This window comes from Podospora pseudocomata, chromosome 3, assembly GCF_035222375.1.
Source record: "Podospora pseudocomata strain CBS 415.72m chromosome 3, whole genome shotgun sequence".
Lineage (NCBI taxonomy): Eukaryota > Fungi > Ascomycota > Sordariomycetes > Sordariales > Podosporaceae > Podospora > Podospora pseudocomata.
This window is the reverse complement of record NC_085887.1, coordinates 3,380,385-3,408,053: the sequence shown is the minus strand read 5'-3', so window position 1 is coordinate 3,408,053 and position 27,669 is coordinate 3,380,385. Positions and strand designations below refer to the sequence as shown.

Below are 27,669 nucleotides of genomic sequence, written 5' to 3'. Positions count from 1 at the left end.
GGGCAATGCCCTAAGAAAACCATCCGCTCTTTGGGCTGCAGAATGGCGGATGGGCACAGAGTTTCCATTCCCAGGTTGACCTGAGATGGGCGTTAGAAGGCGGGGTCCAGGGCCCAACGGTCAAGGGTTGACGTGCCTGTTCAGCTCAAAAGGGCCTCCGGCATCTCCGCTTGAGAGAGCGCGGTCGCCTGCGTTGGAGACCATTGACTACCATGTAGCAAAAAAGTTTCACCGAAAGAAGAGAGAGAATACTAAGCCAATTTTAGATGAGTTGTTATTGAGGATTGAACCCTGCAGACCTGGGGACAAACAACAAGATGGAAAACACCAACAATACGATTGTAGAATTTGCGCTGGTAAAAGCCCACATTCGACAGCGGGAACCCCCACCAAAAGTTTATTTTTGGCGGCTTCACAGAGAAAACACAAGCATAGCAGAGCCTCAAGGCAGCAATAATCTCAATAGACACACTATCGAATGCGAAAATAAAAATAAAACTAAGGTTATTCAATAGTTATCCTGGCAGAACCAAATCTCCCCACCATGATCAGCGATCAAGTGCTGCACTGTCTTCGTCAGTGTAGCTATTAATAGCGGGTCTACCTCCAGGATCTCCAGCCCCCGTTGGGCCAACCAGACAGGCCAATAGAAAGAACAGAAAAAAAAAGATAAAAAAGCACAAGCAAGAGATACACTCGAAAAAAAAAATGGCCGTCATCAAGGTAGCCTGGGCTCCAAGTCCTGTAAAATGGCGCGCATTCTTGCCCTTCCCCGTGCACGGCTTCTCGCAACCAGTCTCTCGGTCGGCATGGGACTCCCAAACGGCACAGCATGGCCGCCCAACGCTGCTCGCCTCCATCGCCTCCAGATCAAGATCCACGAGATCTCACGCCGAAATGATGGTTCCTCGCGGCGAGGATTGAGGAACCTGTGCATGATGTAGTCTGGCTCGTATGATGCTTCGCCGGTTCTCGTGATTGTCGACAGCCGCCGCTCCAGGGTCTGGAATTGCACCATGATGTTGTTGCGTCACTGCCTGTGTGATTGGACAGTGTCAGTTTAAGAAACGGGTGGGGTGAGACCAGGCCCCTGGGTGGAGATCTCCCGCTCGTGAGCAGCCAGACGGAGATAAAGATTGTGATGTGTAATTAGCAACTTGAACTTACTGATGAGAACAGATCCAGATTTTGCGTCTATTCGACAAAGAAAATGACGAGAATGCAGAAAACCTTTGCACTGGGACTCCAAGTTCTTCCAAGTTCTTTTTGTTGAAGATGGCCTGTTGAAGAGGACTTGGAAAGTTAAATGACCTGGGAATCCAACGTGCTGTGAAGAAACAGCGGACTAGTGTTGAAGAACGTAGAACGAGCAACTAATGCCAGTACAGATTGGTGAATCTCTGAATAGATGATGAAGTCCCTGATCAACAAACTTCAAGCGAAAAGTTTGGGAACAATCTGGCTATTTATCAGACACTTGGGTGAGAGCCTTCTCCTCCATGACAAACGCGGCCCTTCCCCCAGCACCCAACGTGCCAACCCACCTAATGTTCATAAGGACCAAGGTTCAATCCGGGGATTGGCGAGTCTGAAGGATGGCTTGGCCCGCATTTCCCGTGGATGCTTTCGACCAATCACGCAGCAAAGACGCCTGGTTCGAGGTTCCTGCAGTCATTGGTCTCGAAGTCGATCGGTACCTTGTGCCAAAACCCACACGACAAGGGGAGGAAGGCCAGCTCTCGTCCAATTGATCTCACTGTCAAAATCTTAGCTCACGAAACGGCCGGCCCACACACACACAGCCGAAAGAAAAGCCATCTTTCCTCCAATTTGGCACTCTCTTCAATGATTTGTGCGGCCATGTATCCCAGGTAGTGTGCCTTGCCGTTGCGGTGCATCAGGATATTCACCACCACCGTTCTCGACTGATTCTGAGACAGAACAAAACTCACCAAGTTGTGTGGAAGGATTCTGAGGTCAACAACTGCAGCACCCGTGACTTGGATGATCAGCGAGAAATGCATGGATGGTACCATTGGTTCATGTGCCTCGAGAGAATGAGGGTGGGAACACACAAGATTGGGTCAACGTTGGGCAGGCGTGTCCCAAGCAAAGAAGTGGCAGGCTCGTCCCGCCGCCCATTCGCCCACCAATCATCTGCACACCACATCGGCTGTCCAATTCGGCCAAACGTCGAGCTTCTTTCTTTTTGCAGAACCATGCGACAGCTTTTCTTTTCCGCTCACATCCACATCCCGTCATCCGGCCCACAGGAAACAAACGGTACCTGTGTCCGTAGACTCGGAGTCGTTTCAAGATGAGAACCAATCTTGCACCCAGCTTCCAGGCTACTACCCAACCCAGCGAATGGCATCTCGGCCGCGATACGAATTTGTTTCAAGCTACAGCCCAGTGATGTCATGCTGTAGTGTGTTGTGTGTTCAGGCTGACAAAGGGTTGCCTCGGCGGTCCCAGACCCGGTCCGGATTCAATGCCAAGAACACCTGGGCAGTGAGTTGGGTGGTGAAACCAGATGACAAACGATGTAAGAAAAAATGCCCCTGGATGGCATATGCAGGCATTCGGACAAGCTGCATGGTCTCGTGTTGATTCTGATGCAGAACGGCATGCGAGACATTGATTACGAGGATTGTAACTGACAACTGGTTGCCATAGATGACACGGGAGTCAAGACCCAAAGCGGGAGTCAAGACCGCGCAAGGCTGGCCATCCAACGGTCCTCGCCGCCCCGCATCAGCCAACCCCGAGATCTCGGCTTCCAAAATCCCCGGCAGTGATTGTTCAGTGGGCAGCACCAGGGACCCTGGACCCTGTCCCGTCACTCATCGCAGATCATCTACCGTCAAAGACGACGTCGACACCGCTCGGGACAATTCCATCCCGTCAACAGATGCTATCATCAATGAGCTTGCGCGGCCCCTACCTGCTTGCTACCTTTGTCTAAAGCAATATCAGGTCATAACATTGCTTTCCAACCATGAGGTGGCAGCCAAGCCAAGGGTTATCGCACGACATTCTTTTGACCCCTCGGAAACAGTAGGATGCCGAGGAGTCGACCACTGGAGCGCGCAATCGATGTCGCCACCCGCTACCTCCAGCCTTACAGAGGATACTGACGGTGTAACCGGTGAGGTTTACTTCTGTTGGCAACCGACATGGCGCAAACTGGCAGGCGCCCGCTCTCGAGGTACCTGCTGCTGCCAATGCAGTACCGTCTCGATTTGGCTTGGCGAGACCTGTCAGGCAACCAGGCTTGCAGAAAAAAGGTTTGCAGAAAAAAGGCATGCGCAAGCTCACGAGGGCAAAACACGATGTTTCAAGTCCCCAGAATGGGAACTGGCCTTTTGTGACACTGCAACACAGAGACCACCACTGAAGTGTGATCGGTTTATGCTCCCGAAGTCCGCTTGCCAGCGTCTTTTTGAACTGCCCAGCCCCTGAAATTCCCCGCGCAAGCCGAATTGTCAGCTCTCATTGGAGGCAGGCGATATGCAAAAGGCCTTGCGGGCACGTCGTCATGCATGAAACAACGTCGTGTCTCTGTCCTCATTTTCCCGTTTAGAAATAAGCGAACCGGATGCCGTCGCTTCAGCCATTCGTCTCACCGGATCCATCATGGCTTTCCAATCAGGTGCTATCTCGGCTTCTTGATGCGGGCAGTAGCCCGTTGCACCAGCGTCCGCTCCGGTCACCCATCCTGTGTTTTCTACATCGGCTCCAATCGTTCGACTGTGCCCTACGAAACCTGGCATGTGTCGCCCCTACCAAGTGACGCGTGGTACGTCTGACAAACGTCGGCTCAACGAGGTCATGTTAAGACATGTTTTGTAATCCGTTGTTTCTCGCTGGACCTGCAGCCATCTTTTCTCCCGAAGATGTACCGTTGGACAGGGCATTCTTGTCATCGGGCGTGTAATACACTACATGGAAGGTTTAAGAAATGGCCAACCTGCAGCAAACCGGGCCGAGTCGAACCCAGGGTTGCCCAGGCTTCATTCGAAGAACTCAGTCCTGATTTTTCCAGGTAATGGCTTATTCACCCCGAGCTCTCGGCCGGCTCTTCTTGCCCTAGTCTGCCTTGGCTGTACAACCTTGTCAACTGTCACCCAAGATCTGACGGGCACCCACGCAAAGAATCTGCTACACCCGCTCACCCGGCAGCCCTATCGGACCTTTGTCTTGTTTTGTCCCCCAACTCCGGAATAGTTTAAACTGCGTGAGCACTGAGATCCCGGATTTTACCCCGGGTTTCGGGATTAGAACACGGATAACCAAGACAATATATAGCCATATTTAGTCAACATGTGGCTTGTTTGTATCATAGTCTCGGACCTAGAAAACAGCTCCGACAATACCTGTCATTGCTGACGTGTTTGAACAATTCTTTTTCCTCGTCGCCGCGAGGCTAGGTACATACCTTCAATGCCTCTGCCGAGAACGGGCCGACAAACGTGGTCATGAAGGTGTCTGGTCCGATGACGCCTATGCTCCCGACCAAACTCACTAGAAGGAGTTCCGCCCAGGGCCAACAACAATCTGGAGACGCCGAACCTGGCGGCACTACATCACGACTCCTATCCCAAGGAAGCACCAACCCTCGAGCCTTTCCTCTCTCTGCACACCGTAAACAGAGGCTTTTGCTCAGTTGAGCATCATGTCATATGTAGCAACAACTCAAATGAGGGAGTTGGGTAGGTATGCAGATAGGTAAGGTGAGGTTGGTGGGGTGATTTTCGAGCCATAAAACTGGCAAACGCCGCATGAGGGCATTTTGGAGGTGGGTGAGAAAACAAGCGGCCTCCCGTCCCCGCACCCTCCGCACTGGCAATTGCGCACAGTGTTCAATCTACAAAATAAGGTTGGCCGCATTTTAGAGTTGGCTGCCGGCGCCAGGATTAATGGGTTCTAGGCTAGTTGCCTTATCTAACATCTTTATTCCTCAGCATCATGACTAGGTACCTAACAACGATCTAGGCAACTATAACGTTGGAACGGGGACAGCTCAGGTACCATGCATGACAGTGGGCACCGTCGTCCCACAACTGATCCAGAGAATTTCTGCGTGACCCTGAGAAATCAATGTCTCAGCTCATGATGCTTCTCTTCGGTTCACTCCTCATTCATGCAACTCACCCCACCTTCTCCTCTCAGTCCACCCTCGCTCTACGCCTCTTCCATTCAGGTTCCGGCTCTTAATTGCTTACATGATCAACTTCTCACTCGGCCGCTTTAACCCCCCAGCAAAATCTCATATCAACCCCCACTGTTCACATAACCTCCAACCTCCGACCCCCACCTCGACCCCCAAGTTCCCAACCTCTCCCACCTTAACCCCCCACATCAAGTCCCACAAACTAACCACCCCCCTACAGCAACCCTCCACCGAACCTCTCATTTTGAAGTAGCCAAAATTGGCCCCAAGTCGATGCTTTAAAGACTCTACACAGAAAAGAATACCGGGTGCTGCCTTTGAAGGAACCTTACAGACATCTTCCGTCCCATACTTGTAGCTGGGCGCAAGACAAAGGCAAAAACAGCTTTCTCGTTAATTGTTTGTGCTGCGAGCACATCATTCTTGGGTATAGCATTGGCAGATACCCCCACTTAGGCAAGATTCACATCTAACAAAACTTGAGTCTTATTGACAACCCAGTTTTTATTGTGGGTTTGGTGAATACGCAAGGCGGCGGCGGAATCAGTGTCAATACCGAGAAAAATATGGTCGATTCCTTGAAGGAAATCGCCATGTTCTTTCTTCGACGGGTATCCCCTCTTTCTCATCTGTTCAGCCACCTTCCTTTAACTTTATCGTCATCTTGTTCTTTTCCAATAGTCTGAATAAATCCCGTGTGTTACCCAAGAATAACACTCAATTTCTCCCCACAATTCCTCTCCCAAACCTCCCTCGCCACCCTCCCAGCAGCCTTCCGATACGCGACACCACCCCTCCGCTCAATCCACAAAACATTATAAAACCGGTAATCCTCCCCCTTACGCCCCCACGGCCGTGCTGCTCGCGAGTGAGCTGTCTCTACCGCCGCCGCACGCCTAGGCCTAAACGTCAACGGTGCCGTCTCGGAACCTGTACCATCCTCATCATCCGAAGGCGGGTCTCGCACAAAACTGTGCTCCATGCGTGGGTAATCGGCCGACTTCAACAGGTCGACGCGTTCTTCATACGACGAAAATGTCTCATCCCACCCCATGGATCCCAACGATATGGCCATCAGCTCTATCTCCTGGCCGGGTCTGATCTCGGTGTGGTCGTCCATGAGTCTTAACAGCCCGGCAGGCTGGCCGTCGGCATCAGCAAGGGAGACGACTCGACATAATTCTTCTCCTTTCGGTCCGCCGTGGAACTTGTCGAGGGACGTGAATGGCACGTGGAGCAAAGATATACGGGACTCCTTGCGCTTCACTTGGGCTGACGACTTTCGGCTGAGAATTGACTGGATCTTGAAACATCCCGTCGTTGCTTCACAGTGGAGGTACGGCCAGTTTTGGGGGTGGGCCGTGGGCTTCCTTCCTGGGTTCACCATCGGGATGGGATGACAGAACAGCTTGCTAGGATCTGAAATGTGGGTGAACGTGTAGAATAGATTAGGGTCGAGCTTGGGCGAGCGCGTGTCACAGTATGTCCATGTGCTATTCCTGGGAGGAGTGTACCTAATGTCGTGGCGTGACCAACCCGGAGGGGTATCCCAGTCGCCCCAGTCCAGGAAGCGTCTGCAATAGTCTTCCAGAATCCTTGACTCGGGCAGTTTCCTTTCGAGGCGCAGGTCCTCCGACAAAACTGACCACGTCACAACTGGTTTAGTCCGCATTTGTGGACGTAGCCACTCCAGAGAGCGCACATGCAAGCTCTCCGGATCGACAACAGCGTGCCAGCCGCACCATGACCAAGATGGGAGGTTGGATTTGGGCATGTCCGCATCCTCGGATCTCCCTTGCGTCCAGACTCTTCGTTTGCCCTTGCTGAATGGCTGCCACAGTAGCGCGGCATCCAGAAACAGAACAGGTAGACCACCGACGAACCCACCAGGAAAGGTGTGTGAGAGTTCGTTGATGATTCCCATAAAGGCTGACAGGACATCCTGCGCATATGTCAGGTCACGGCCGCTGTAGAGGCAGACAAGCTCTCTGTAAAGTCTAAAGTCGGCGAAGGCGGTCGATGGCACCGTAACCGCCATCTCATGGTTATCAATCTGTTTCTGAGAGTATGCGTCATATCCCTCGCCTGCTTCCTTCCGAGGGCCAGGGCTCTCATAGCTCCATAAAGAGTTCCGACAGTCCCAAAATACATCCCCGTTCACGAAGATGATGGAGCGTCGCGAAAGAACCTGTTCCTGGAATGTCCACCCTCGCGTAGCCCATTTGGACTTTAGGAGCTTATCGTAGAGATACCTGTGGAAGAAGGAAACCCCCATGGGTGCACGATGCCGCCGGTCGAGATTGACATACAAGCCTGGCGAAGCAGCAGCGATGATGGTGAAGTAAGCTCCGGAGTAGATGTTGTCCATGTTCTCGATCTCGCTTCGTTTCATCCTCCCATCTTGCACGATACACAGACGATCAACCCACAGGTATCTTTCCCCTAGCTGCTTGACAAGATCGATGGCGTCGCTGATAACTTCGGGGAGGAAGCCCTGCTTCATGCCATCAAGGAAGCCGCTCTTTTGGAACTGACGTAGGTTACCGGTCCACAGCTCGAGGGTGAGCTTCTCACTCTCAATCGTCGACCAGACGTAGCTGAGAGCCACGTAGCGGGAGGCTGTGCTGCCAGGCACGATACAACCATTCCGTAGGTCAAGAACCCATGACGGGATTTCGTGAGGTTGGCGATGTTGATTCGGCGTCGGTGGGCAATCGGTGTGCAGGCGGTCGCAATTGTGGATCCAGTGACGGATGTTGCGAAAGTCTGACGATGGTAAAGACATGGCTGTCTAGGGTAGTGCAATGGTGGAGACTTCCATCATGGAAGATCTTAGCTTTTAAAGTAAAATGGGCAGGAAAGAGGTACCCGAAGAAACACTTTGGTAGATGCCTAACCCCGCAGCTTACTCTTGAGACATTTATGGTCAGGGTCAGTTTCGTATCCACCCAAGGGCCTAAAATCTTACGTATATCTTGCTGATATTGTCATCTGCCTTCTCACCTGAAATCTTATCTACAGTCTTATTTGAAAAGCCCTGACTTTGATAATCCAAGTCAGCAAAGTTAATTACCCCATTACAAAGAAAATAAGCCCCACATATACCCGAGTCATGTTTCACCCACGACAACCCTGCACTTATCCCCTCACCCATACCATTCCTGCATTATTCCATCCCTGCACATTCTATCCCATCTTCCCATGCACAAATTATCAGCTCATAGTCCTAGTAATAACCGGCACCCCGTCCCTTCCTGCTGCCTCTCCTTCCTCGTCACTACCTCCCAACTCAGTGATATCATCACACACCCCGAAAACAGTCTTGTGCTCAAATTCCAAGAACCCACTCAGCACCACAACCTCATCCCTGTACACCATCGCAACCGACGACCCTTTGCTCACGACCTTTGCCATTGGGCCCTGCCCATCTGCCGTTTGCCAGACAGACGGGATGAAGAAGTGTCTTGTGTATGATTTGGAAGATGGCAAGTTCTTAAGAGAGATCGAGCAGACCCAGCCGCGACCTGAGATGAAGTACAGAGTGGATTTATGCAAGCCGAGTATTGATTTGATCGGGGAGAGGAGTTTGCGGGTGACGAGGGACACCTCGACACTGGGGGCTGGGCTGACGGGAGATATCTTGGAGAGGTCAAGGGTCAGAAAGCCTGTCTCTGGGACCGAGGAGAGTTTCGAAGAGGTGGTTGGCATGTCAATTGTTTGGTAGATTGTGGAAAGACCTGGTCGTGAGAGCCAATCGTCGGAGAGGATAAAGTCATGGCTGTGAGATAGTTCGGGGGGGGGATGGATAATTATGCCATTTGGCGGACTCTGCCGTTCAAGCGTCTTCCAGAGGAATACGTGGAGCATGTCGTGGTCAAACAGCAGCAGTCGGTCAGAGTCGGTGGGATGGGCGAGCCATCGGGCAGGGCCCATGGAGTTTGTTGTTTGAATAACGGTGGGCTCTTGTTTTGGCTCGCCTTCAACGGTGGAAATGGTGTGCATCTCCTCTCCTGACTGGGTCGATACCAGGAATGACGTCCCATCGGGACTGATGAGAGCCTGCAAGACATGATCCGACGCTCGAAAGTCAAGGATATGCTCGAACTGCGGGCTTTGCTGCCCAAGTTCTTGTTTGAGCTTCTCCACTGGACTTGTTGATTTTGAAGAAGATGATAACCTCGGCAGAGTAATCCTTGTTGCAATGCATCTTCGCGAAGCATCAACACTGAACAAAACTTTCGACTGCGCATGCCACTCGAGATGCCGGATCTCAACCATGCGTGCGTGGAATTGAAACTCCGCGCATACCTTTCCAGTGGTAATATCGTGCAGTGTAATAGCGCCCTCTTCACGGCCACAAAAGACAAAATCTGAGTCTCCAGCCTGAGCCATCACAGTTATCTCGTTGCTCCCCTCAAACGTTCGCGTGCATACTAAGTTGGAAGAGGTCGAGGTGAAGTAGTCGTCGGTGACATCACTCGAGCCGTCATCCGTTAGGTTCTTCTTGATGAGAACTGACGGCTCCCAAACGTTGCAGGTATTTCCCCTCAAGTCAAAGAGCCTGAGGCTGTTGGAAGCGAAGACAATACCCATGATTCTTTCGTCCATCGATTCGATTCGACACAACTGCCTCAACCCGTAGAATGCGAAGAGAGTGATAACACACTCGCTATCCCCAGCAGCCAAGGTTTGCCCGTCGGGAGAAGCCGCCAGTGTGTGGGCATTGAGATGGTGCGTGTTTTTTTGCTGAAGCGTCCATGGATCAAAGGTGACTAGATCTCCGTCCTGGTATGCAACTGCCATCAAGCTCTGCTCAACGTTCGGATTGAATGCAACATCTAACACCTGGGATGGTAGGCCTTGACCATCTTCATACCCCTCCTTCTCAAATGCTTCCATCCCGTCTTCGTTGTCGTAATAAGACACTTGAAGGTGTGAGCTGCGGTAGGCGACAGCAGCGATTCCCAGCGATGGGCATATCTTGACCAACATGGGATTAGTCTTCTTCTGGTTGTTGGGTTTGTACCTTTCTCCACCTTCGCCATCAGACTCCGAATCCGAAGAGGAAGAGCTAGAGCCGTCTTCGTCGGTTAGTGCTAGGCAGTCTAGACGAGCGCCGCCCTTGGACCTGTATACATAGACCTCTCCACTTCTCAGTGGCACATAAATTTTGGAGTCGTCTGGGCTGAACTCAATACTGAGTGGTTGCTCGGGCACGTTGACACTCCAGAGCAGAGTCTGTCTCGGACCCCAAACCTTCACCGTCTTGAGGCCAGCAGTAACCAGGATACCCGTCAAGTGGCCGTTTGCCAGTTTGCGGACAGGCTCACCATGTCTGAAAGTGTTGAGAAGCTCGAAAGTACTTTGACGATACACCTTGACCACTCCGTCTCCAAGGCCGACGGCAAAGAATTGATCACCGCAAGCAATGGACATGACTCTAGTGGCAAACGAAAGCGAGCTCAGCCGCTCGTCCCAATCGGTATTGAAATTGCATATGACCTTCTGCCTGAACTGCGTTCTAGCAAATTTCCAGTGAATGATGCTGGAAGTTGGACAAAGCAATGGGACGAGAGAATAGATGCATGAAGGAGTGTTGACGAGATTCGGGCCGTAGATGGCTGACAGCCTCAGTAGATCTTCGACAAAGCGTGAAACAAGTTGGTAATCAGAGTCGATGGGCGAGCAGGTGGCTACCTGCTTCTTGAGGTACGCCTTCAGGTTCTGTATCGTTCGCATGATGAGTGCCAAACGGCCCGTTTTCGCAATGCGCTCAATCCACGTCAAGATGTTGGACGAGAAAAAGGATCCGAGAAGTGGCAGCAACTCCAGTGTCTCCTCCGAAGGCGAGCAATGTGAGAGGTGGTAACTGAAGTTGGCACATGCATACTCGTCGAAGGCCGTGTCGTTGGCGCCAGCGCTGTTGTTTTTGAACGAAGGCACACGGCGAGTTCGAGGGGGGTTGAAATTGCGCCCGTTGAGGTGGGTAAGGCAAAGTTCTGCTATACGAGCGTGAGACCCGGCACGAGGTATGTAGTAGTCCGATTGCTCGCCAGTAAGAAACTCCTTGACTGTCTGATGCATGACTTGGACGTAGTTGTTGTCGACAGTAATCATGTTGCCACATATCTGGGCAAATCTGTCCGACGTCCTAAGCGTCTGGTTAATATCCAGCCTGACTGCTTCTCTCAGTTCATCGGTTGTTAGGGGCTTGCGAGCACAAACCACCCAGGTGAGAATGCACTGTGCCAGCTCCGCATTTGGAGACTCAATAATGTTCTTCAGAATGTCGTTGTACATTCCACTCATCTCCTTTGGGACTTGGTTCAGGGTATTTCTCATCGCTTCGATGCTGTGAGCGTCATCTAGACGCGTCATAATAAGGGAAGCCCATAGAAATATCCCATTTGACTTTTCGATGATATCCGCTACCAGGTCGCTCTCATCTTGGTCTTGTTCATGGAAGTCTTCGATGATGGTCGGCGAAAGCCTCGCCCTTACGAAGGCCTCGATATCTCTCAATGACGCCGCTTGGCCAGTGTGTATCTCGCTTCTCAGCACTCGCTCCTGATTCAGCAACCTTTCCACATGGCCGTTGGGCCGACTGGTAATGAGGATTCTCAGTGGGACTGTCGGCTCGATTCTCGCAAGCATCGCGACCAAGGTCGTCAGCAGTCGTGATTGACACTCGTCCAAAGCATCAATCACCCAGTACTGTGGTTGAGAAAATGCCATTTTGAAGATCCGCCCAAGGAAAATGTTGTTCCACACCATAACATGATCGCTGTGACAATCAACCACTTCTCCCTCCTCTATCATGGACAGGAATGTGTGTCGGACCTGGAAGTTGGATTCAGCCATCTGAAGAGCCAGTGATAGGAGGAGCTGGGTCAGACTGGGCTTTTCGTTGTTCTTGAAGAAGAAGTAGGCACAGTCGAGGTTGAAGGATTCGAGGTATTTGATAACATGTGTAGAAGCCACAGACTTTCCAGATCCCGGTGGGCCATTGAGCCACAGGAATCGAGGAGTGACTTTGGTGGGACCGGCTGTAATGGCTTTGACGGTAGGATTGGCGTCCATGAGGTCGAGCTCCAGCCATTCAAGGAACGATGGGTGGGAGGTTAACCATTCGCAGGATCCTTGGTGCAGTCTGTCGTAGACCCGCATAAAGTCGCCATCTGGACGTTCTGCAATATCAAATGTGCTGGCTATCTGTTTGATCTGAGCCCTGTGGTTGTCAAACTTGTCGGAGATATCTGCTTTTGTCAGCTGCTATCATAATTCAACTACAAGAGTATGTACTTACACTCCTTTTCAATCTCTTCGATTGTTGTGTTGAAGCAACGAAGGAGAATGTTGTAATTCGGGTCCTCGGTCGAGTCAAACTTGACCAGACGACGATGGTCGGCTTGTAGATACTGAGTGTGCTCCCCGGGTAGCCCTAGCAGGTGTTAGTTCCCAGGTCATTTGTTTGGCAGCAAAGCAACATACCCATCACAGCAGACTCTTTTTCTACCACCACAACATTGGTTGGCCCTGCAGCGGTAGGAATACCTTCGAAGAAAGACCACAGTCCAACATCGCTACACACATGTCTAAATTCGTCATTGATAGCCTGGGTTGTCAGCATCAGCATGCCGAGAATACTAGCGGACTTCAAGCTCACCTGTAATGTCCCTGATCCTGGGATGAGCTCTTTGACAAAGGCCTTGGATCCAGAGCCGAGCGACATTGCAATAAACGTTGAGACAAAGGAACTGGAATCAGCGCCTCTGTGGGGAGTTCCCAAGAAGTAAAGACTGTGAATCCTGCCGGCAATGTCGGCGTAAATCGGGTCTCTTCTAGCTAGGAGATATGCCTTCTTAACAACAAGACCACCCATACTATGAGCAACCAGGACGATAGGCGTCTGTGTCTATGTCAGCTCCAGGTTTCGATGTCAAAAGTCTAGGTGGAGGCGACTTACATTTCCATTCTTCTTAAGATGTGGCGCGTTGTACAAATCTGCCAATAAAGCTTGTCCAAAATCGTGGATGGTCAGGGAGCTTTGCTGTGATTTTGACCAGTCCGAGTCATAGCCGAAACTGTGGATGCGAACGTGCTTGAAGCCCGCCTCTGATGGCAACCACTCTTTGGGCCAGAATGTTGTCGGGTCTGATGAGGCGCTCCATGATCTCTTTGAGCCACCGTTCAGTCCGTGGACCTGTAGTATATATTAGTAAGGGCTGTAGATAGGAGGTAGGAGCTGCTCACAAATACGAAATCAACCCGCGGCTCCGATGGGTCATGCAGTAATGTCAGCCCCAGCGCCCCTTTCGAATTCTCTGGAGACGGTGTGTTGGACCGCGCTCCTGGAGATGATGCTCTTCTCAAGCTTTGCAATCTGCCCCGAAGTCTACTTGGCGACGGTAATCGATCCTTGTCTCCCGGTCCGGGGAGATTGGGCACACCCAGGCGATCTCTGTCTTCGGTACTCCATGTTGAGGATGCTTGCCAGGTTTGAGCCTGGTATATGTCAGTCAACGCTGTGTACCCATGAGAACACCAGTCACTTACATGAGACGCGAACATTGTTGTAGTATTGTCTTTCCTGTTGTCTGTTGAGCTGCAGAAGGGTAACCTGTGATATCAATGATCAAGGTAGTATTGAGTGGTGTATGTCATGAGTGATCAGCCGCTTTCACTGAGATCACCACAGTATCACGAATATCATGTGCAAGATCAGAATTGGCATTGAAACAAAGTTTTGGTAGAGGAGAAAAAAGGACGACAGGTGGGAACCATCACGTCAAGAGTCTAGACCCAACCTCCACAACGCCCATCGGGACACCCAAAGCCCCGAGGCAACCGATCCATTGTCAGCAGCTTCATTGGTATAGACGGCCGAGAGAAGGCGAGCTTGGTGTTTCCCGCGTTCGAGGCCACTCGGTGAGCACAGTCTGAGGTGGTCCCTTTCCGGTCAATTGGGCTAGCGAGTCCATCTATCAGCGAGTAAAAGCAAGAATGTGGGGACAAGGCAAGGGGCATTGCTGGATATGTGCTTCACGATGGACTGTTTGAAACGGCCTTTGGGTCTCAGACTGGGTTTGGCGTGCAGTTGTGCCCATCGGGTATTGAAGGGCCTGCGCCGCTTGCTGGTGGCAGTGATCCTTTGGGGTTTGGCCTGTGCACTTGGCCTGCAGGTAGAACAGTGTGGGGGACCTCCAGGAGGATAACCCGGAAGACGCATCGACAGGAGATTTCCAGATCATGGCTGATTTTTCATTTTATTTTATTTTCGAGGAAACATCGCGCACAAAATGGCAGACAAGAAGCGGAGTTAGCCATCAATCTACTCGAAAGAAAAGGAAGGCGCAAACTCGCCCCCAAAGGATGACCATTGGCAGGTGCCCCGCAGTCCCCTCACCATTGCTTTCTTGTCTTCCAAATCCCCGAAATAACTTCTTTACAAATACTGAATTCTTCGCCAACTCTTGCGCCTATCTTTGTTTTTCTCGCACAGTATTCAATGTTGGTGATCTGCTTAGCCAACATGTGAAACGCCGGCAGGTGACCATTGGACCAAGTTGGGGGGCCGAAACAACGACCAGCAATTGGCCGTCATCCAAACATACCTGCACCACATCCCCCAACGGCCCAACCCGCAAACCCTTGCTAACCTCATCCGAGCACATCTTGAGCAATTATTGTGGGCCATGATAGCATCCACGGCTCCCAAATGGTCGCCTTGTTCGGTCAAGCATCAACATGGGTTGGTGCTCTTCCCCCTCACCGGGAACGAGGCGCGTGTCCAGTTTCCCAGCGAGCTATGACTAAAAGACAGATGACCCCTCACAGTCTAGACCACGGTTTGTCTGCTTTTATTCTGTCTCTTGTTTACTGTTGATATCCCTTGGTTGTAGATCGGATCATCACAAGTTGAATCTTGAACGCAATGGCTACTGATGTGAGAAACGTGGAGGAGAAGCTGGATGAGAACCTTCTTGCCGGTATGTTGTCCCTTATTCAAATTACACCACCCACTATGAGTACTAACATCACTAGCCCTCCCTGAGGGTGGCAAGGTGGTCTCTGTGACCCCGTCTGGGATGAGTGACTATTGCAACACCTTTCGGATCGAGGTCTCCATGCCGGATGGAAGCAGTCAGGTGTTTTTTGAGAAGGTTGCTAACCCAGAAACAAGTACTGTGTATCAATGACTGACAATCGTCCAGGAAGCTTCTGGCAAAGAAGGCTTAGAACTGATGGAATCCGCCTGGGCCTCCGAAAACACTACCTACGAGTTTATCCCAGAGCACGTGCCCCGCCCAGTCAAGAAGGGTTCCTACAAATCCCGTCCAGACAGGCACTTCTTCCTGGCTGAATTCATCGAGATGATCGAGGACGATATTCCCCGTCCCGAGTCCTACATGACAGCCATTGCGGCCTTGCACTCCCGCAGCATGGGCAAGTCCCCCGACGGCAAGTTTGGGTTTCCCGTCAACACCAGATTTGGCAACCTGGAGCAGGACAACAGCTGGACGGGCACTTGGGAGGAGTACTGGACACGACAAATGAAGGACTTTCTCCAGCGTGAAGATGCCGCCCATGATGGGGAGCACCATGCTGAACTAGAGAGACTACGGCCTTTGTTCTTCGAAAAGGTTCTTCCTCGGTTTCTGCGACCATTGGAGAGCGATGGACGTTCAGTAACGCCTTGTCTTATTCACGCTGACCTCTGGCCTGGCAACGTCAAGTATCAGACTGATGGCGAGACGGTCTGTGTCTACGATGCCTGTGCCATGTGGGGGCATAACGAAGTTGATCTGGGTGTTTTTCGCAACCCACGGTACCCACTCGGCAAACCGTATCTGAAGGAGTACTGGAAGCACGTACCTATTTCGGAACCCGAGGAGGATGTTGATAGCAGGAATACCCTCTACATGCTGAGGAACCAGATTCTACTATCAACCTTGTATCCGCACGATCACAAGCTCCGCGAGATGTGAGTAAAGAAATCCACCGCAGTCTATCCATGATGTGCTAACGATTTCTCAGCGTTGTGAGCAATATGAAGCTGCTGGTAGACAAAGTCGAGGCCGAGGAAGCTGCTAAGAGTGGTCCTCAGACTTCTACTTACCAATCTCGTCTCTGAGCTAATGTAGCGTGTCAATGGGCAGTAGAGAGAGGTCGTGTGGAAGCTAATGGTGCTGACTAGGAGTAAGGGTGCATATCTTTGATCAAGGCAACTCCACATTTTGTCTAGGGCGGAGTATTTATGAACATCTACTTCAGTTTCAACAATACATAATGAACGTAATGTTCCGTTGCCCAGAAATGCCATCTCTCCTCAAATCCCCGCATCAGAACAAGTTTGATCACAAGGAACATGCCACCAACTGAGCCCTCGGGCCGGGTATCGCCAGCAGGGACCGTATCCGTGATATTACTGCACCTCATGCATACCGGAACCCTTTTCCGTATGCAAGTCCCCGGCTCCCCGGCGCAGCGTTGGGTGTTGTGATTCGCAAGTCACCCGGAACAACTGCGCCGCCCCGGATGACGGCCACCGCTTGAGGCCGCACACCGGACCAACTGCACTTTTTGTCTGGTAATAATAGGAGGGGGTGCCAACAAAAGCAGGCCTGTTTCTTTCTTGGGCAGCAGAAGTGCATATCTTGGTTTGTTGTTGCACCTGGGTGGTTGACACTTCTGGTTTCAACATTGTCGACGTTCAACAACACAGGAAGATGGCATCACTAGGCACCTCTGTCCTCAAACCACCTCTCACCTCCTCCACCCCCGCCTCCAGCCGTCCCGGCACCAGCAGCGCAAACTCCTCCGCCCCAGAACTCACCACCACCATCGCGATCCTCCCCTCCAAGCCCGACTTTCCCCCGTTTGATCCTAAACTACCCATGCAAAATGACTTCAACCCTAATCTTGAACCCCCACCTCCGTATTCCATCTTTTCTCCCCGTCAAAAACTCGTGGTTACCCTCCTCGTCTCTTTCGCTGCCATGTTCTCCACACTCTCCTCGTTCATTTACTACCCCGCTCTTGTCCCTTTGTCGGAATCGTTTGGGGTTTCGCTGGGGTTGATCCAACTGACAATTACCTCCTATCTCATCATCGCCGGCATAGCGCCGGCATTCATGGGTGACATGGCTGACCAGAGTGGAAGAAGGCCGGTTTATATGCTCATGTTCAGTCTCATGATATCAGCCAACGTCGGGATCTCGGTTGTGGAAAGGTGGGAGGGGTTGTTGGTTTTGAGGATGGTGCAGAGTGCGGGAGGGAGTGGGCTTTACGGGGGCGGGTACGGGGTTATTGCTGACGTTGCGGTAGCGGAGGAAAGGGGGGGGTTGGTGGGGGTTTTGCTGTTGATGACCGATGTTGCTACCAGTCTCGGGCCGGTGGTTGGGGGTGGGTTGACCCAGGGGTTGGGGTGGAGGTGGATTTTCTGGTTTTTGGTTATCCTAACTGGATCGTGGTTCATTGTGATTTTGATATTCTTGCCGGAGACGCAGAGGGGGCTGGTGGGTGATGGATCGAGGAGGGTGGAAGGGTGGGTTTATCAGAGCTTTTGGAGTGTGTTTTACGTCAAGGAGAGGAAGGGGAAGAAAGGCACGGAAGCGGTGGTTGTTGGGGAGAAGATGGAGAGGGAGGGGGAAGAGGAGAGGAAGTTTAGGTTTCCGAATCCGCTGGCTTGTTTGCCGGTGCTGGCGGATAGGGGGTCGTTGGTGGTGATTTTGATTACGGCGATCAACTATGCTGTCAAGGCGGCGCTGCAGACGAGTTTGGATGCTCAGGCCACGGAAATTTATGGATTGAGTTATCTGCAGGCTGGACTGGTGTATTTACCTAGTGGGGTTGGTGGTGGGTTTGGGAGCTTTTTTGCTGGTGAGTTGCTTCTTTACTTGGTCAGGGGAGGGGCGCGGGCTAACGTGATAACAGGAAGATTTGTTGACTGGAATTACAGGAGGACGGTCAAAAGAGGTGGAGATGAAGGTTTCGACAAGAACTCTCCCGGCTTTCCTCTCGAAAAGACCAGATTAGAGGGCGTCTACACACTTCATGCCATCACTGTTTTGGGGATCATAGGATATGGTCTAGCGTTGAAGTTCAGGGCAGTAAGTTGTCTGTTCGTTTGTTGTCTGCATTCTTCTGAGAACTGACAATTTCCTGATAGCACCTTGCCGTGACGCTTCTTATGCAACTCTTGACCGGCACCTCAACCGCCGCAACCTTTGTGGTATGTTTCCCAGAGTTTTCCCTCCTACCTGGGTACTGATCGTAATGTTGTACAGCTGTGTGGGACCCTCCTGACAGATCTCAACATGAACAGATCTGCCACCGCCCAGGCAGCCAGTAATCTGGTCAGATGTCTCGGTGCGGGCGGTGCTGTGGCCGTCTTGCAGCCGATGGTTGAACATGTCGGGCCGGCGGCATGTTTTGGCATCTACGCTGGCATTGTGTTTCTGTGTTTCCCGCTCGCTTGGATCGTGCAGAGGTTTGGGGTCGCGTGGAGGGTGGCTAATTCCGACAAGCAAGAGTAAGTAAAGGAAACGGTTCCAAAATTACTTAGATAATGCTTAGTTCGAGAGACGTTTTGGACAGCGCCATGATGAGAAAGGGGGTGTTGGAATGCCAAGCCCCGCTAAGTCATTCATAAAGGCTAATTTGGGGTGACGGTGTCAAGCAAAAAAGCCTGAACAGGTTTTGTAGTGTAGCGGTTATCACTCCGGATTCTGATTCCGGCAACCCCGGTTCGAGTCCGGGCAAGACCTCATTTTTTGGAATTTTATACTGCATCAAATCATGATTTCTTTTTTGCGTCTAGTTATCTAATGCGCTGCTATGTTTCGTTTTTTTTTTTTCACATCTATCGTAGGATCCCTTCCAACGATTGTCACCATCCCAACTGCTCGATATCAAATCTATCTGTCGCCCCCTCGACCTTTTCACCTTTTTCGAAACACGGTGTCAAGAGATGGGATGAGCCTTCAGCGAAGGAGGAGGGCCAACTGGGGAGTATTCAAATGGAAGTAGAGGGGTGAGTGCGCTTGGTGAAGTGTTGGTGAAGTCGGCGGATGTGGCAATGGGATTGAGGAGGTTGATGGAGAAGGGTAAAGGGAGGGAGAAAGTAGCGGAGAGAGATACCAGCTTAGTGTTCGTTTGCATCGGGTATGGTCACGGTAGACGAGTGACAATGAGTTGATGGCGCCGCGGACGGTATTCGCTTTTATTGTGCTTGAAGCTGGAGCAAGATTAGTGAGATGCATTGAGTTTGTTCTCTAAAATCAATGCCAGAGGCTATTTTTTGACAACCTTATCTCCACGGCGATGCTAGTCCCTCAGCATGGCCAGGCACGCCCATTCAATCTTGACTCGAAAAATTCAGCCATCCTCTCAAGCCACCGGCATCCATTAGCGCAGCTGTCAGCCCAAGAGTCTTCACTCATCTTGCGCAAGCAAATGTCAATTTGGGTGTAGTCAAAAAAAGTTATCATTAAACGCTATGCTGCTCCATGTTATCATGAAACGAAAGAAGACATCAAACTCATCATCCCATTATCATCCTTCTTTCCTCCCATATCCATTAACCCGTAATCATGTTAGCCATGCCGCTTTTTGAAACCAAGAGGTTAAATGAGTTGTCTATAGACCGAAGCCAGCGGCGAGGGCGGCACCAAGAACAACCAGCCCGAACTGAGAGGAGCGCCCGCCAGTAGCAGCGTTGGTTGATGAGGGACTAGCAGCCCGGGTGGTAGTGGATTCAACGAGGGTCTCGGTGGTGGTGGTGAGGTCGCTTGTTGTCGTTGAGAGGGTGGAAGTTGGTTTGACAGAGATGGTAGAGTTGGTGAAGCCAGTGGCGGTTGTGGTGGTATTGGCGTAGTTGGTCTTGGGCGGCAGGATGGTGGTGTTGGCGTTGATATGGGTAGAGGTGGCGAGTGTGCTGGAGTGAGCGTACTCATGTGTAGATGGGACAGCTGTAGTGTATGTGTATACAGACTCGGTGCCATGAGAGCTGTGGTCCTCTTTGGCGGCGGCCAGGCTCAGAAGAGCAGAGAGAATGATGAACTTGATCTGCATTTTGAGTTGTTGGAGTGTGTGAAGGTGCGGTATGTGAGATGACTGTATGCGTGATAAATAGTTGTTATGTGTCCTATAGCAAGTGTCAAGTCGTGATCTCGGTATATCTTGGTAGCGTAATGTTCAGATGAATCGTAAAGGTAGAGTGATGAGTGACAAGAGCTCAAGACGGGCGACTTGCTTTGTCTTTAAGCCAAGCTGACGGACACTGGCCAGTCGGCTGGGAGATGGGATGGCCGGCTCCTGGGCCAGGCCAGAGACAAGACGAGAATGACCCCTGCCATCGCGCAAGCTGTGAATATTGAGATGGCCGACTCGCATGTGCGGATTCCCGCGCAAGTTACGAGAAAAGGAGGCCCAAAACACAGACAGACGCGTGGAGGGCGGATGTCGGTGGGCGATCCAGACGCCTCCCCGGAACTAGCAACACGACGTAGCGGGCTCATTGGACAGGCTGGGCCAGATGGCGTGGCAGGGACGGCTGGGCTGGCCGATACATGCTGTGTTCATTGCGGCTTCAGTGATTGAGGCTGCAGGTATTGAAACCATTTTCGCAGTGGTGGAGGCCGGCAACTTGCTGATGAACCCCTAGTTTGTGTGACCGAACGACCTCGATTCCGAGAATACGGGGGACTCTACAGACGCGATGGCTGGGCGGGCATCCTCTGGAGGTAGGAAGATGATCTGTTTAGCTTCCAAAATGACAAAAGCAAAGAGCAAACGGTGATCCAACGGCTCGGCCAAATCGTGCGGGATCTGAGCTGAGACCACGCAATGAGTTCCTCTCAGTCAGGCTGTGTCGGCTGTGTCGCTGTCTCGGTGGCCACGCCGAGGTGGAGTAGGAGACCTCAGTAGACCAACAGGCTTAGATACGAAGAGGCAAAATTCCAACTTGAAAGTAAAAATAATTTTGCAAGAGCAAAGAGTTTCGAGGGGGGGATATGGGCTCAATCCAGAAACAAAAGGAAAGATAACCCGAGGTGATGGTGATAATTCCAGAGGTGGAGCTGAGAACGGCTGTCTCAGAACCACACGATCTTGGACCCCTGTCATGTGAGAGAGATCCAAGGTTCCGACATTTCTCTTTAAAAGGACAACTTGAGCCATCGAGAGCTCGAAGCGATACGGAACTCAAGCGCCTCCAAAACTTGGGCTCAAAAAGTCCTTGAATGGTGTGTCACCACTCATGGTCATCTCAGGAAAGCTGAAAGCATGGGCCACATCGCGAGCATGGGCCACACACGGGAGCCTGGGGTCAATGAAAGCTTCTTCGGACAACCGCCACCGACTGACAACAGCCCGACACCTCCAACCTAATTCAGCAAAGATAAGGCAAAAGAGAAGAAGATGTTGATATGGTGTCAATATCTCCATGATCCCCCTTCCCCCTCTCAATAGAAAACAAATGAGGACGTTCCACAAGCTGAGAGGCAACACAATTATGTAACCCACCGGGCTGGGCAGCCGACCCTTGCCGTTCCCGGGATTAGCGAATCAGGAATAGCGCAGCTCGCCTTGGGGCTGGAGCCTCGGTGGAGAAGGTCGTGATTGCAGCCAAACACCTCCGCCCGCACTGCACTCGCCTGCCGCCCAGGGGACTTTGAGAGAAGAAGGCCATCTTTTGGCAAAAAGACATCAGAAACTCGGACATTTGCATCTGTCGCCGCTTCCCGATGACATACCCAACATTTTCTTGACATCTTTGATAAACCGATCCTCAGCCCAACCCCGCGCGCCCGCTTCATTCCCCCCCAACCACCCAACAAATCAAAACCATCAACTTTGAACGAAACCGATTCCAAATCCCGCGCACGTCCGAACAATAGAAGCCTGGGTTGGGCACCGAACGAGGGGAAAACACACGAGGCGCAAGGCCGAGGAGGAACAAATCTCAACACAATGACTTCGATACGAAGCTCGCAGCGACGCTCGCCCGGCGCAGAGTTGGGCCCTCCGCCAAACCTCCAGCAACGATCTATCTCTCCCGCCGTCGGCGTCGGCACCAACCGCCCCGTTGCGCCCCGGGCATCTACATCATCGAGGCCTATGCAGCCTGTCAGCGGGAGCTTGAATAGGAGCGATGGCACTCGGCGGACCAATGTGAGTCTTGAGTCTTGTTCACTTTTGCTTCCTTCCCATGTCCCGCCTGTCCGCGTTTCAGCCAATGTCGACACACCACAGCCGGCTTCATGCACCACCACCTTGACGGCTCTCGTTTCAGCAAGACCCCTCCATCTTCTGTTGTTTTGAATGAGTGCTGCCTCTTTCAGTGTGCACATTTTCCAGACTGTATCGTGTGTGCCCAAGTTCCCTGTGCCTTGCTAACCATGCCTCTCAAAAAGTCGTCAGCAAGTACTTCCGTGCCCCTCTCCCAAATCGAAAAGAGCGTAACACACCTGCTGGTTGCCACGAAGCAGCTATTGGAAACTCTGACGCAATGGTCCCGAGGAAACGCTACCGACACGCAGGTGTCCGATGTCTATGTCCGCTTGGGATACGAGTTCAACATGGCCTGCCGGGCCTTTACAGCCATTAATGTCGATACATCTGACCTCGGAAATGTGCCCGAGCTGCTAAGGAATATTTTAGAGTCTACTTTGAGCCAGGAAGCGAGTGTGGAGAGTTTGGATAGATACTTGCCACAGATCCGCGACATCATCATCAACTTGCTGCATGGGCTGAAGAGAAAGCAAACAAGATTGCGTCAAAGGCAACAGAGAGAGAGGGAAAACGGACAGCCGAGCGATCAGGGAGGCTCGGGGGATGGCCCAACCGCACCCAACCCTCCTGGACGAACGACCAGCACGAGCACCATGGGAAGCGTCAACTCGGGACTAACGACACTACTGAACGAGGGACTGGAGCATGGCGGATATCGGCCACAGAGCCAACGAGATGATGGAAGGAATAATATCAACAACTCCCCTACCAGACGATATTTGTCGCAACGAGAGCAGTCTCGCGGTTCGGCCAACTCGGGGGAGTCCAGCCTTTCCAGCAACACGATGCAGAACATTCCGGTCATGCCCCCTTATCCCGGCGATGAGACGATGCCTTCAGGACCCTCGGCCGGCGATATGAGTAGCTTGGACAACTTCCCACCGCCTCCTCCGCCACCAAAGCAATCTCAGCAAAGTGCCCTGGCGGCCTTGCAGAGGGGCGGTGATCTCGAGAGACGCGCCTCACGCAGATACTCGGCCTACCAGATCTCCAAGCTGGTGGGCGCTCAGGGGGTCCCTATGCTCCCACCGCAGACCACGCCGATTCCGAATCGCGGCCGAGGAGAGATGAGGGAGTCGATGCGGGCGATTTCTACGAGGGATAATGCTCGGCATCAGCGAAACAAGTCTTCGCGTGCGGCACCTATGGATGCATCGTCGCCGATGCGGGTTCCGAGCAGAGTGTTGGAGGAGTCCGAGAGCGGTCCGGTGGAACTCCCGGCATCAAGGCCAGAAACCGCCGAGCCTGAATCTCCAGAGGAAAGGTTCAGGCCGAGCGCTACTTTGACGAGCCCGCCAGCTGATGTGATGCCAGCAGCCGGCCTAGATGAGGAAGAGGAGGAGAAGCCCCCCAAAGCACCCCCCAAGTCTGCCGCGGTTGCTCGTGCTCCTACCCCTGACAAGCCGTCGAGTTCGTTTGGGATGGACAACACGCCTCCCGCTACAAAAGAACTAACATTGTTTCTGCAGTACAAGTCCAAGGTCAAGAAATTTGTTCTCCCAGAAGGATATGAGGAGCTCTCGATTGGCCGTTTGCAGCTGGCATTTATTGAGAAGTTTTCGTGGAACACTCAGCAAAACGGAGCAGACCTGCCGGACATCTATATTCAGGATCCCATTTCGGGCGTGCGTCACGAGCTGGAGGACTTGTCGGACATTAAGGACAGGACGGTGCTCGTGCTCAACATTGAGACCCTTGACGAAGTGAAGAAGCATATCGACGAGGGTATTGGTAGCCTCAAGAAGATTGTCGAAGAGGTCAAGCAGAATGTGGATGATCATGGGGCTGCTCTGCTGAGGGTTGCGGAGCGCCAGAACGAGACCGCCAGGGACGTTGCGCGGTTGGCTGCTGCTCCTCCCCCTGCCATCATGTCGCCGGCTATGGATTCACCCAAGTCGGTTGCAAGTGCTGCTGGGGTGGCCGCTCGCAAGCTCAGCACATCCCAGATCACCGAGATCCAGAGCTTGCGCCGAGACCTGGCTGTTTTGCGACAGACGTACTCGAACTTTCAATCCGATATCCAAAGTTCCATGTCTGCTCTTCGCAGCAAGGCCAACAGCGTCAAGGCAACGGCCGCCAAGATTGCCGTTCCGGACATTGAAGGCGACAGCGGACGGGCATATGTCATTAACGGCCGGAAGCAGCTTAACACGGACAGCGACAGGCTTGTCAACAAGGTGGACGACTTGCAAGACTTGGTGGAGGATCTACGCAAGGACGTTGTCCACCGCGGCGTGCGCCCTCTCCCTAGACAGCTCGAGTCTGTCACCAAGGACATCACCCAGCTCACCAAGGAGCTGAACAAGATGGAGGAGTACATGAAGCAGGAGAAGCCAGTGTGGACCAAGATTTGGGAGAAGGAACTGGAGGATGTCTGCCAGGGCCGGGACGAGCTGCGGGTGATGGAGGACTTGATTGTGGATTTGAGGGACGATTTGGAAAAGGCTTCCGAGACGTTTGCGCTGGTGGAGCAGGCTACCAAGGAACAAATGAAGGATGCGGGGTCGAATGGCGGCGCGGTGGAGGGGAGACCGGTGCTGAGGCAATTCAGCAAGGGGCTGAACTCAATCAACAGCAATGCCTTTGTCGATCCTAGGGATGCGAAGGAGGGTGTGTTGGGGGAGGTGAGGGCGCTGCAGCCGAATCATGAGAACCGGCTGGAGGCGATTGAGCGGGCCGAGAAGCTGAGGCAGAAGGAGCTGGAGACGAGGATGCAGAACCCGCTTAAGAAGGAGCTGACGAACTTTGTCGAGGAGGGGAGGCTGAAGAAGAGTGGGGGGGTGGAGGAGGTGGAGAGGGCGAGGAAGGCAAAGGAGGAGAGGATCAGGAGGGAGGTATGGGAGAGGCAGAATGGGATCATTCCGGAGGATCCGGTTGGGGAGGAGGCTGCGGAGGGGGAGGTCAATGGGACGGGGGCGGGTGAGGAGGGCGAAAGGGAGAAGGAGAATGGGGAGGCGAGGGATGAGCAGTTGTAAAGAAAGTTTTTCTTTTTGAGGGCATGATTTTGATGGTTTCGTCACGGTATGTCTGAGAGGATGGCTGGCTGGAAAGGGAATGGATTGGTGGGGAATATACCCTGTTTTTGTTTGTTTTGTTATTGCCATGTTTTAGTGAGCTGGGGTTTTTGTTGTTGTCTTGCTTCAAGTTTGGTTAGGAATTCTGGAACTGCTAGCACTTGACAGAGTTTTGAAGTGAAAGGGGGGCAGTGTTTCCGTGCAGCGCGATACCTGCCAGTTGCATTTATTGCTAGAACAGATGTGCTACTCTACTGTGTGTAAGTCATTTTACCGGTGAAGGGTTCTGTGTAACATGCTGTCAGATAATTTTGGGAAGCATACTAGTCGTGATGGTGTGGTCGTGGTTACATTTATTCCCGGGTGGTGAGGGGGGTCGGGATTGATCTACCGAGGCGGTCCCCGCATCTCTCGGGGTTATAAGCCGTGTCATTTATCAGTCACGGTCAACATCATCAGCATCAACACCAACACCAACGTCAACACCAACACCAACATCAACAAAGATGACACCCGAATTTGAGTCCACCGTTCAAAAGGCCATTGAGAATGACGTCCTCCCCGGTGCGGTGATGCTCGTCAGGTCAAAAGATGGTATTTCCCCTCCCTTTTCCCACCGTCTCATACTGACACCCCCCAGGCAAACTCAACTACACCCACTCCCTCGGCCCCTTGTCCCTCTCCCCTTCTTCCAGTCCAGCAAACGCCCCCCTCCAACCAGACAGCATCCTCGCCATGGCCTCCACAACCAAACTCCTCACCTCCATCGCGGTCCTGCAGCAGGTCCAATCAGGGAAAGTAGCCCTCGCGACTGACATCTCCCCCCACCTCCCGGAACTGGCCGCCCAACCTGTTTTGAGCGGGTTCACCCCCGACGGACAACCAATTCTGTCTCCACGAACAGAACCGATACTGTTAAAACACCTCCTGACCCACTCGTCAGGCTGCTCCTACACCTGGAACAACCCCGACGTGGTAACCTACCTCACCACCATCACCAACAAGACCGTCCCCGTCCCCTTGACCCCGGTCGGGGGAAGTACAGTACCCGAGCGGTGCTCTTACCCGTTGTCGTTCCAACCCGGAAAGGGATGGGTCTACGGCTCGGGACTGGACTGGGCGGGTTTGTTGGTGGAAAGGCTCTCTGGTGTCAAGCTAGAGAATTACTTGCAGGATAATATCCTGTCAGTGTTGGGGATCGAAAGGGGGGAAATCACCTTTTATCCTGCTCGGTACGACGCCCTCGACGGACGCCGAGCGGGTATGACGACCCGGGGGAAGGGGAAACTTTCCCATCACAAGCTGGCGGATAGTCCGGCAGAGAATGAGGCTATGGGGGGGGAGGGGGGGTTTGGGAGCATGAAGGCCTATGTCACCATCCTCGCTGACTTTCTGGAGCCAAATAAGAGCAGGTTGCTGAGGCCGGAGTGGCAGGCGGTCTTGTTTGGGGGGTGTTTGACACCCGAGAGCAAAAAGGTCTTGAATGAGAGTCTAAAGGGGGAGGGGAGGGATTGGATGGTGGGGTGGGTCAACCCGGTGGAGGGGGGAGCAGAGTACGATTGGAGTCCTGCTGGGTTGGTTACTGCTGAGCCTGGGACGACGGGTAATAGAGGGAGGAAAAGGGGGTTTGTTCAGTGGGGTGGGGCTTTTAATCTTGCTTGGGTGAGTAGGGCCATACTTTGAGGGAAAGGGGGAAAGAAATATGCTGACATGATGGGGATACAGCTCATCGACCGGGAGGCGGGCGTGTGCGGTGTTTTCGCCACGCAGATTGTCCAGCCGGGGGATTTGCAAGTTAGGCCGTTGATCAAGGAGTTTGAAGAGGTGATTTACTCCAAGCTGTAATGGAGAACACTTCAGGGATAAGAGGACTGGGACATAGTGCGGTAATGGCTTCCCTGGCCTATAACTCTGGACAAACCATAGCAAGACACCAACAAAGTGCAAGCGCAACCAAACCATGAAACAAAATTGAACATGAACATTACCCCAACTCGGAGGAAAAAACACAAAAAAAGATGGCAATGTCACAGAAACCTCAAAAATTACAAAGCCATACCATAAACATTCCTTATAGACTACATCTATCAAAAAACACCATTTCATCCTAAACCCCCTATAATGAACCCCCCCGAAACCTCCCCTCCCCATCCCCACCAAATGAAAACGCAGAAACCGCTCCATTGA

At 52.3% G+C, this 27,669-nt stretch overlaps 9 protein-coding genes and 1 non-coding gene across 10 annotated transcripts; 5 read left to right on the top strand and 5 right to left on the bottom strand.

Annotated features, from left to right (window-relative positions):
* Positions 1-718: 718 nt before the first annotated feature.
* QC762_309620 (uncharacterized protein) lies at positions 719-1,018 on the bottom strand (the record flags this gene model as incomplete). The annotated part of the gene is made up of 1 exon (XM_062889260.1): positions 719-1,018. One exon carries the CDS (start codon positions 1,016-1,018, stop codon positions 719-721), a length of 300 nt encoding a protein of 99 aa, XP_062745221.1.
* Positions 1,019-2,555: 1,537 nt separating this feature from the next.
* On the top strand, positions 2,556-3,671 carry QC762_0058380 (uncharacterized protein; the record flags this gene model as incomplete). Its single annotated transcript, XM_062883567.1, is given in 3 exon segments — positions 2,556-2,652; positions 2,677-3,287; positions 3,303-3,671. The coding sequence occupies 2 exon segments, from the start codon at positions 2,556-2,558 to the stop codon at positions 2,796-2,798; spliced, it is 219 nt and encodes a 72-aa protein (XP_062745220.1). The 3' UTR covers positions 2,799-3,287; positions 3,303-3,671.
* A 2,202-nt stretch (positions 3,672-5,873) lies between these two features.
* Positions 5,874-7,958, bottom strand: QC762_309610 (uncharacterized protein; the record flags this gene model as incomplete). Its single annotated transcript, XM_062889259.1, has 1 exon — positions 5,874-7,958. One exon carries the CDS (start codon positions 7,956-7,958, stop codon positions 5,874-5,876), a length of 2,085 nt encoding a protein of 694 aa, XP_062745219.1.
* A 168-nt stretch (positions 7,959-8,126) lies between these two features.
* Positions 8,127-14,436, bottom strand: QC762_309600 (uncharacterized protein). The gene is made up of 6 exons (XM_062889258.1): positions 13,730-14,436; positions 13,427-13,678; positions 13,140-13,376; positions 12,665-13,082; positions 12,480-12,614; positions 8,127-12,429 (listed from the first exon to the last, which is right to left on the bottom strand). The coding sequence occupies exons 1-6, from the start codon at positions 13,742-13,744 to the stop codon at positions 8,387-8,389; spliced, it is 5,100 nt and encodes a 1,699-aa protein (XP_062745218.1). The 5' UTR covers positions 13,745-14,436; the 3' UTR covers positions 8,127-8,386.
* An 18-nt stretch (positions 14,437-14,454) lies between these two features.
* QC762_309590 (uncharacterized protein) lies at positions 14,455-16,519 on the top strand. The gene is made up of 4 exons (XM_062889257.1): positions 14,455-15,162; positions 15,218-15,336; positions 15,388-16,157; positions 16,211-16,519. Exons 1-4 carry the CDS (start codon positions 15,108-15,110, stop codon positions 16,305-16,307), a joined length of 1,041 nt encoding a protein of 346 aa, XP_062745217.1. The 5' UTR covers positions 14,455-15,107; the 3' UTR covers positions 16,308-16,519.
* Positions 16,520-16,740: 221 nt separating this feature from the next.
* Positions 16,741-18,758, top strand: QC762_309580 (uncharacterized protein). Its single transcript, XM_062889256.1, has 4 exons — positions 16,741-18,055; positions 18,110-18,285; positions 18,345-18,407; positions 18,463-18,758. The coding sequence occupies exons 1-4, from the start codon at positions 16,903-16,905 to the stop codon at positions 18,709-18,711; spliced, it is 1,641 nt and encodes a 546-aa protein (XP_062745216.1). The 5' UTR covers positions 16,741-16,902; the 3' UTR covers positions 18,712-18,758.
* A 112-nt stretch (positions 18,759-18,870) lies between these two features.
* On the bottom strand, positions 18,871-18,942 carry QC762_0058330. Its single transcript has one exon. It is a non-coding gene; the product is annotated as a tRNA-Gln (tRNA).
* Positions 18,943-19,813: 871 nt separating this feature from the next.
* On the bottom strand, positions 19,814-20,248 carry QC762_309570 (uncharacterized protein; the record flags this gene model as incomplete). Its single annotated transcript, XM_062889255.1, has 1 exon — positions 19,814-20,248. The coding sequence occupies one exon, from the start codon at positions 20,246-20,248 to the stop codon at positions 19,814-19,816; it is 435 nt and encodes a 144-aa protein (XP_062745215.1).
* Positions 20,249-21,395: 1,147 nt separating this feature from the next.
* On the top strand, positions 21,396-25,443 carry BUD6 (Bud site selection protein 6; the record flags this gene model as incomplete). The annotated part of the gene is made up of 2 exons (XM_062889254.1): positions 21,396-22,348; positions 22,591-25,443. The coding sequence occupies exons 1-2, from the start codon at positions 22,148-22,150 to the stop codon at positions 25,441-25,443; spliced, it is 3,054 nt and encodes a 1,017-aa protein (XP_062745214.1). The 5' UTR covers positions 21,396-22,147.
* Positions 25,444-25,988: 545 nt separating this feature from the next.
* On the top strand, positions 25,989-27,594 carry QC762_309550 (uncharacterized protein; the record flags this gene model as incomplete). The annotated part of the gene is made up of 3 exons (XM_062889253.1): positions 25,989-26,076; positions 26,123-27,144; positions 27,208-27,594. The coding sequence occupies 3 exons, from the start codon at positions 25,989-25,991 to the stop codon at positions 27,325-27,327; spliced, it is 1,230 nt and encodes a 409-aa protein (XP_062745213.1). The 3' UTR covers positions 27,328-27,594.
* Between the last annotated feature and the right edge of the window lie 75 nt (positions 27,595-27,669).

Bases quoted from the DNA above. Each gene is read 5' to 3' on its own strand.
- QC762_309590 (XM_062889257.1), top strand. From the start codon at position 15,108: ATGGCTACTGATGTGAGAAACGTGGAGGAGAAGCTGGATGAGAACCTT. The intron at 15,337-15,387 runs GTTGCTAACCCA...ACAATCGTCCAG, and splicing joins GTCAGGTGTTTTTTGAGAAG to GAAGCTTCTGGCAAAGAAGG. The intron at 16,158-16,210 runs GTGAGTAAAGAA...ACGATTTCTCAG, and splicing joins GATCACAAGCTCCGCGAGAT to CGTTGTGAGCAATATGAAGC.
- QC762_309600 (XM_062889258.1), bottom strand. The intron at 13,377-13,426 runs GTGAGCAGCTCC...TATATACTACAG, and splicing joins CGCGGGTTGATTTCGTATTT to GTCCACGGACTGAACGGTGG. The intron at 13,083-13,139 runs GTAAGTCGCCTC...ACATAGACACAG, and splicing joins ATCTTAAGAAGAATGGAAAT to ACGCCTATCGTCCTGGTTGC.
- QC762_309580 (XM_062889256.1), top strand. From the start codon at position 16,903: ATGGCATCACTAGGCACCTCTGTCCTCAAACCACCTCTCACCTCCTCC. The intron at 18,286-18,344 runs GTAAGTTGTCTG...ATTTCCTGATAG, and splicing joins TAGCGTTGAAGTTCAGGGCA to CACCTTGCCGTGACGCTTCT. The intron at 18,408-18,462 runs GTATGTTTCCCA...AATGTTGTACAG, and splicing joins CAACCGCCGCAACCTTTGTG to CTGTGTGGGACCCTCCTGAC.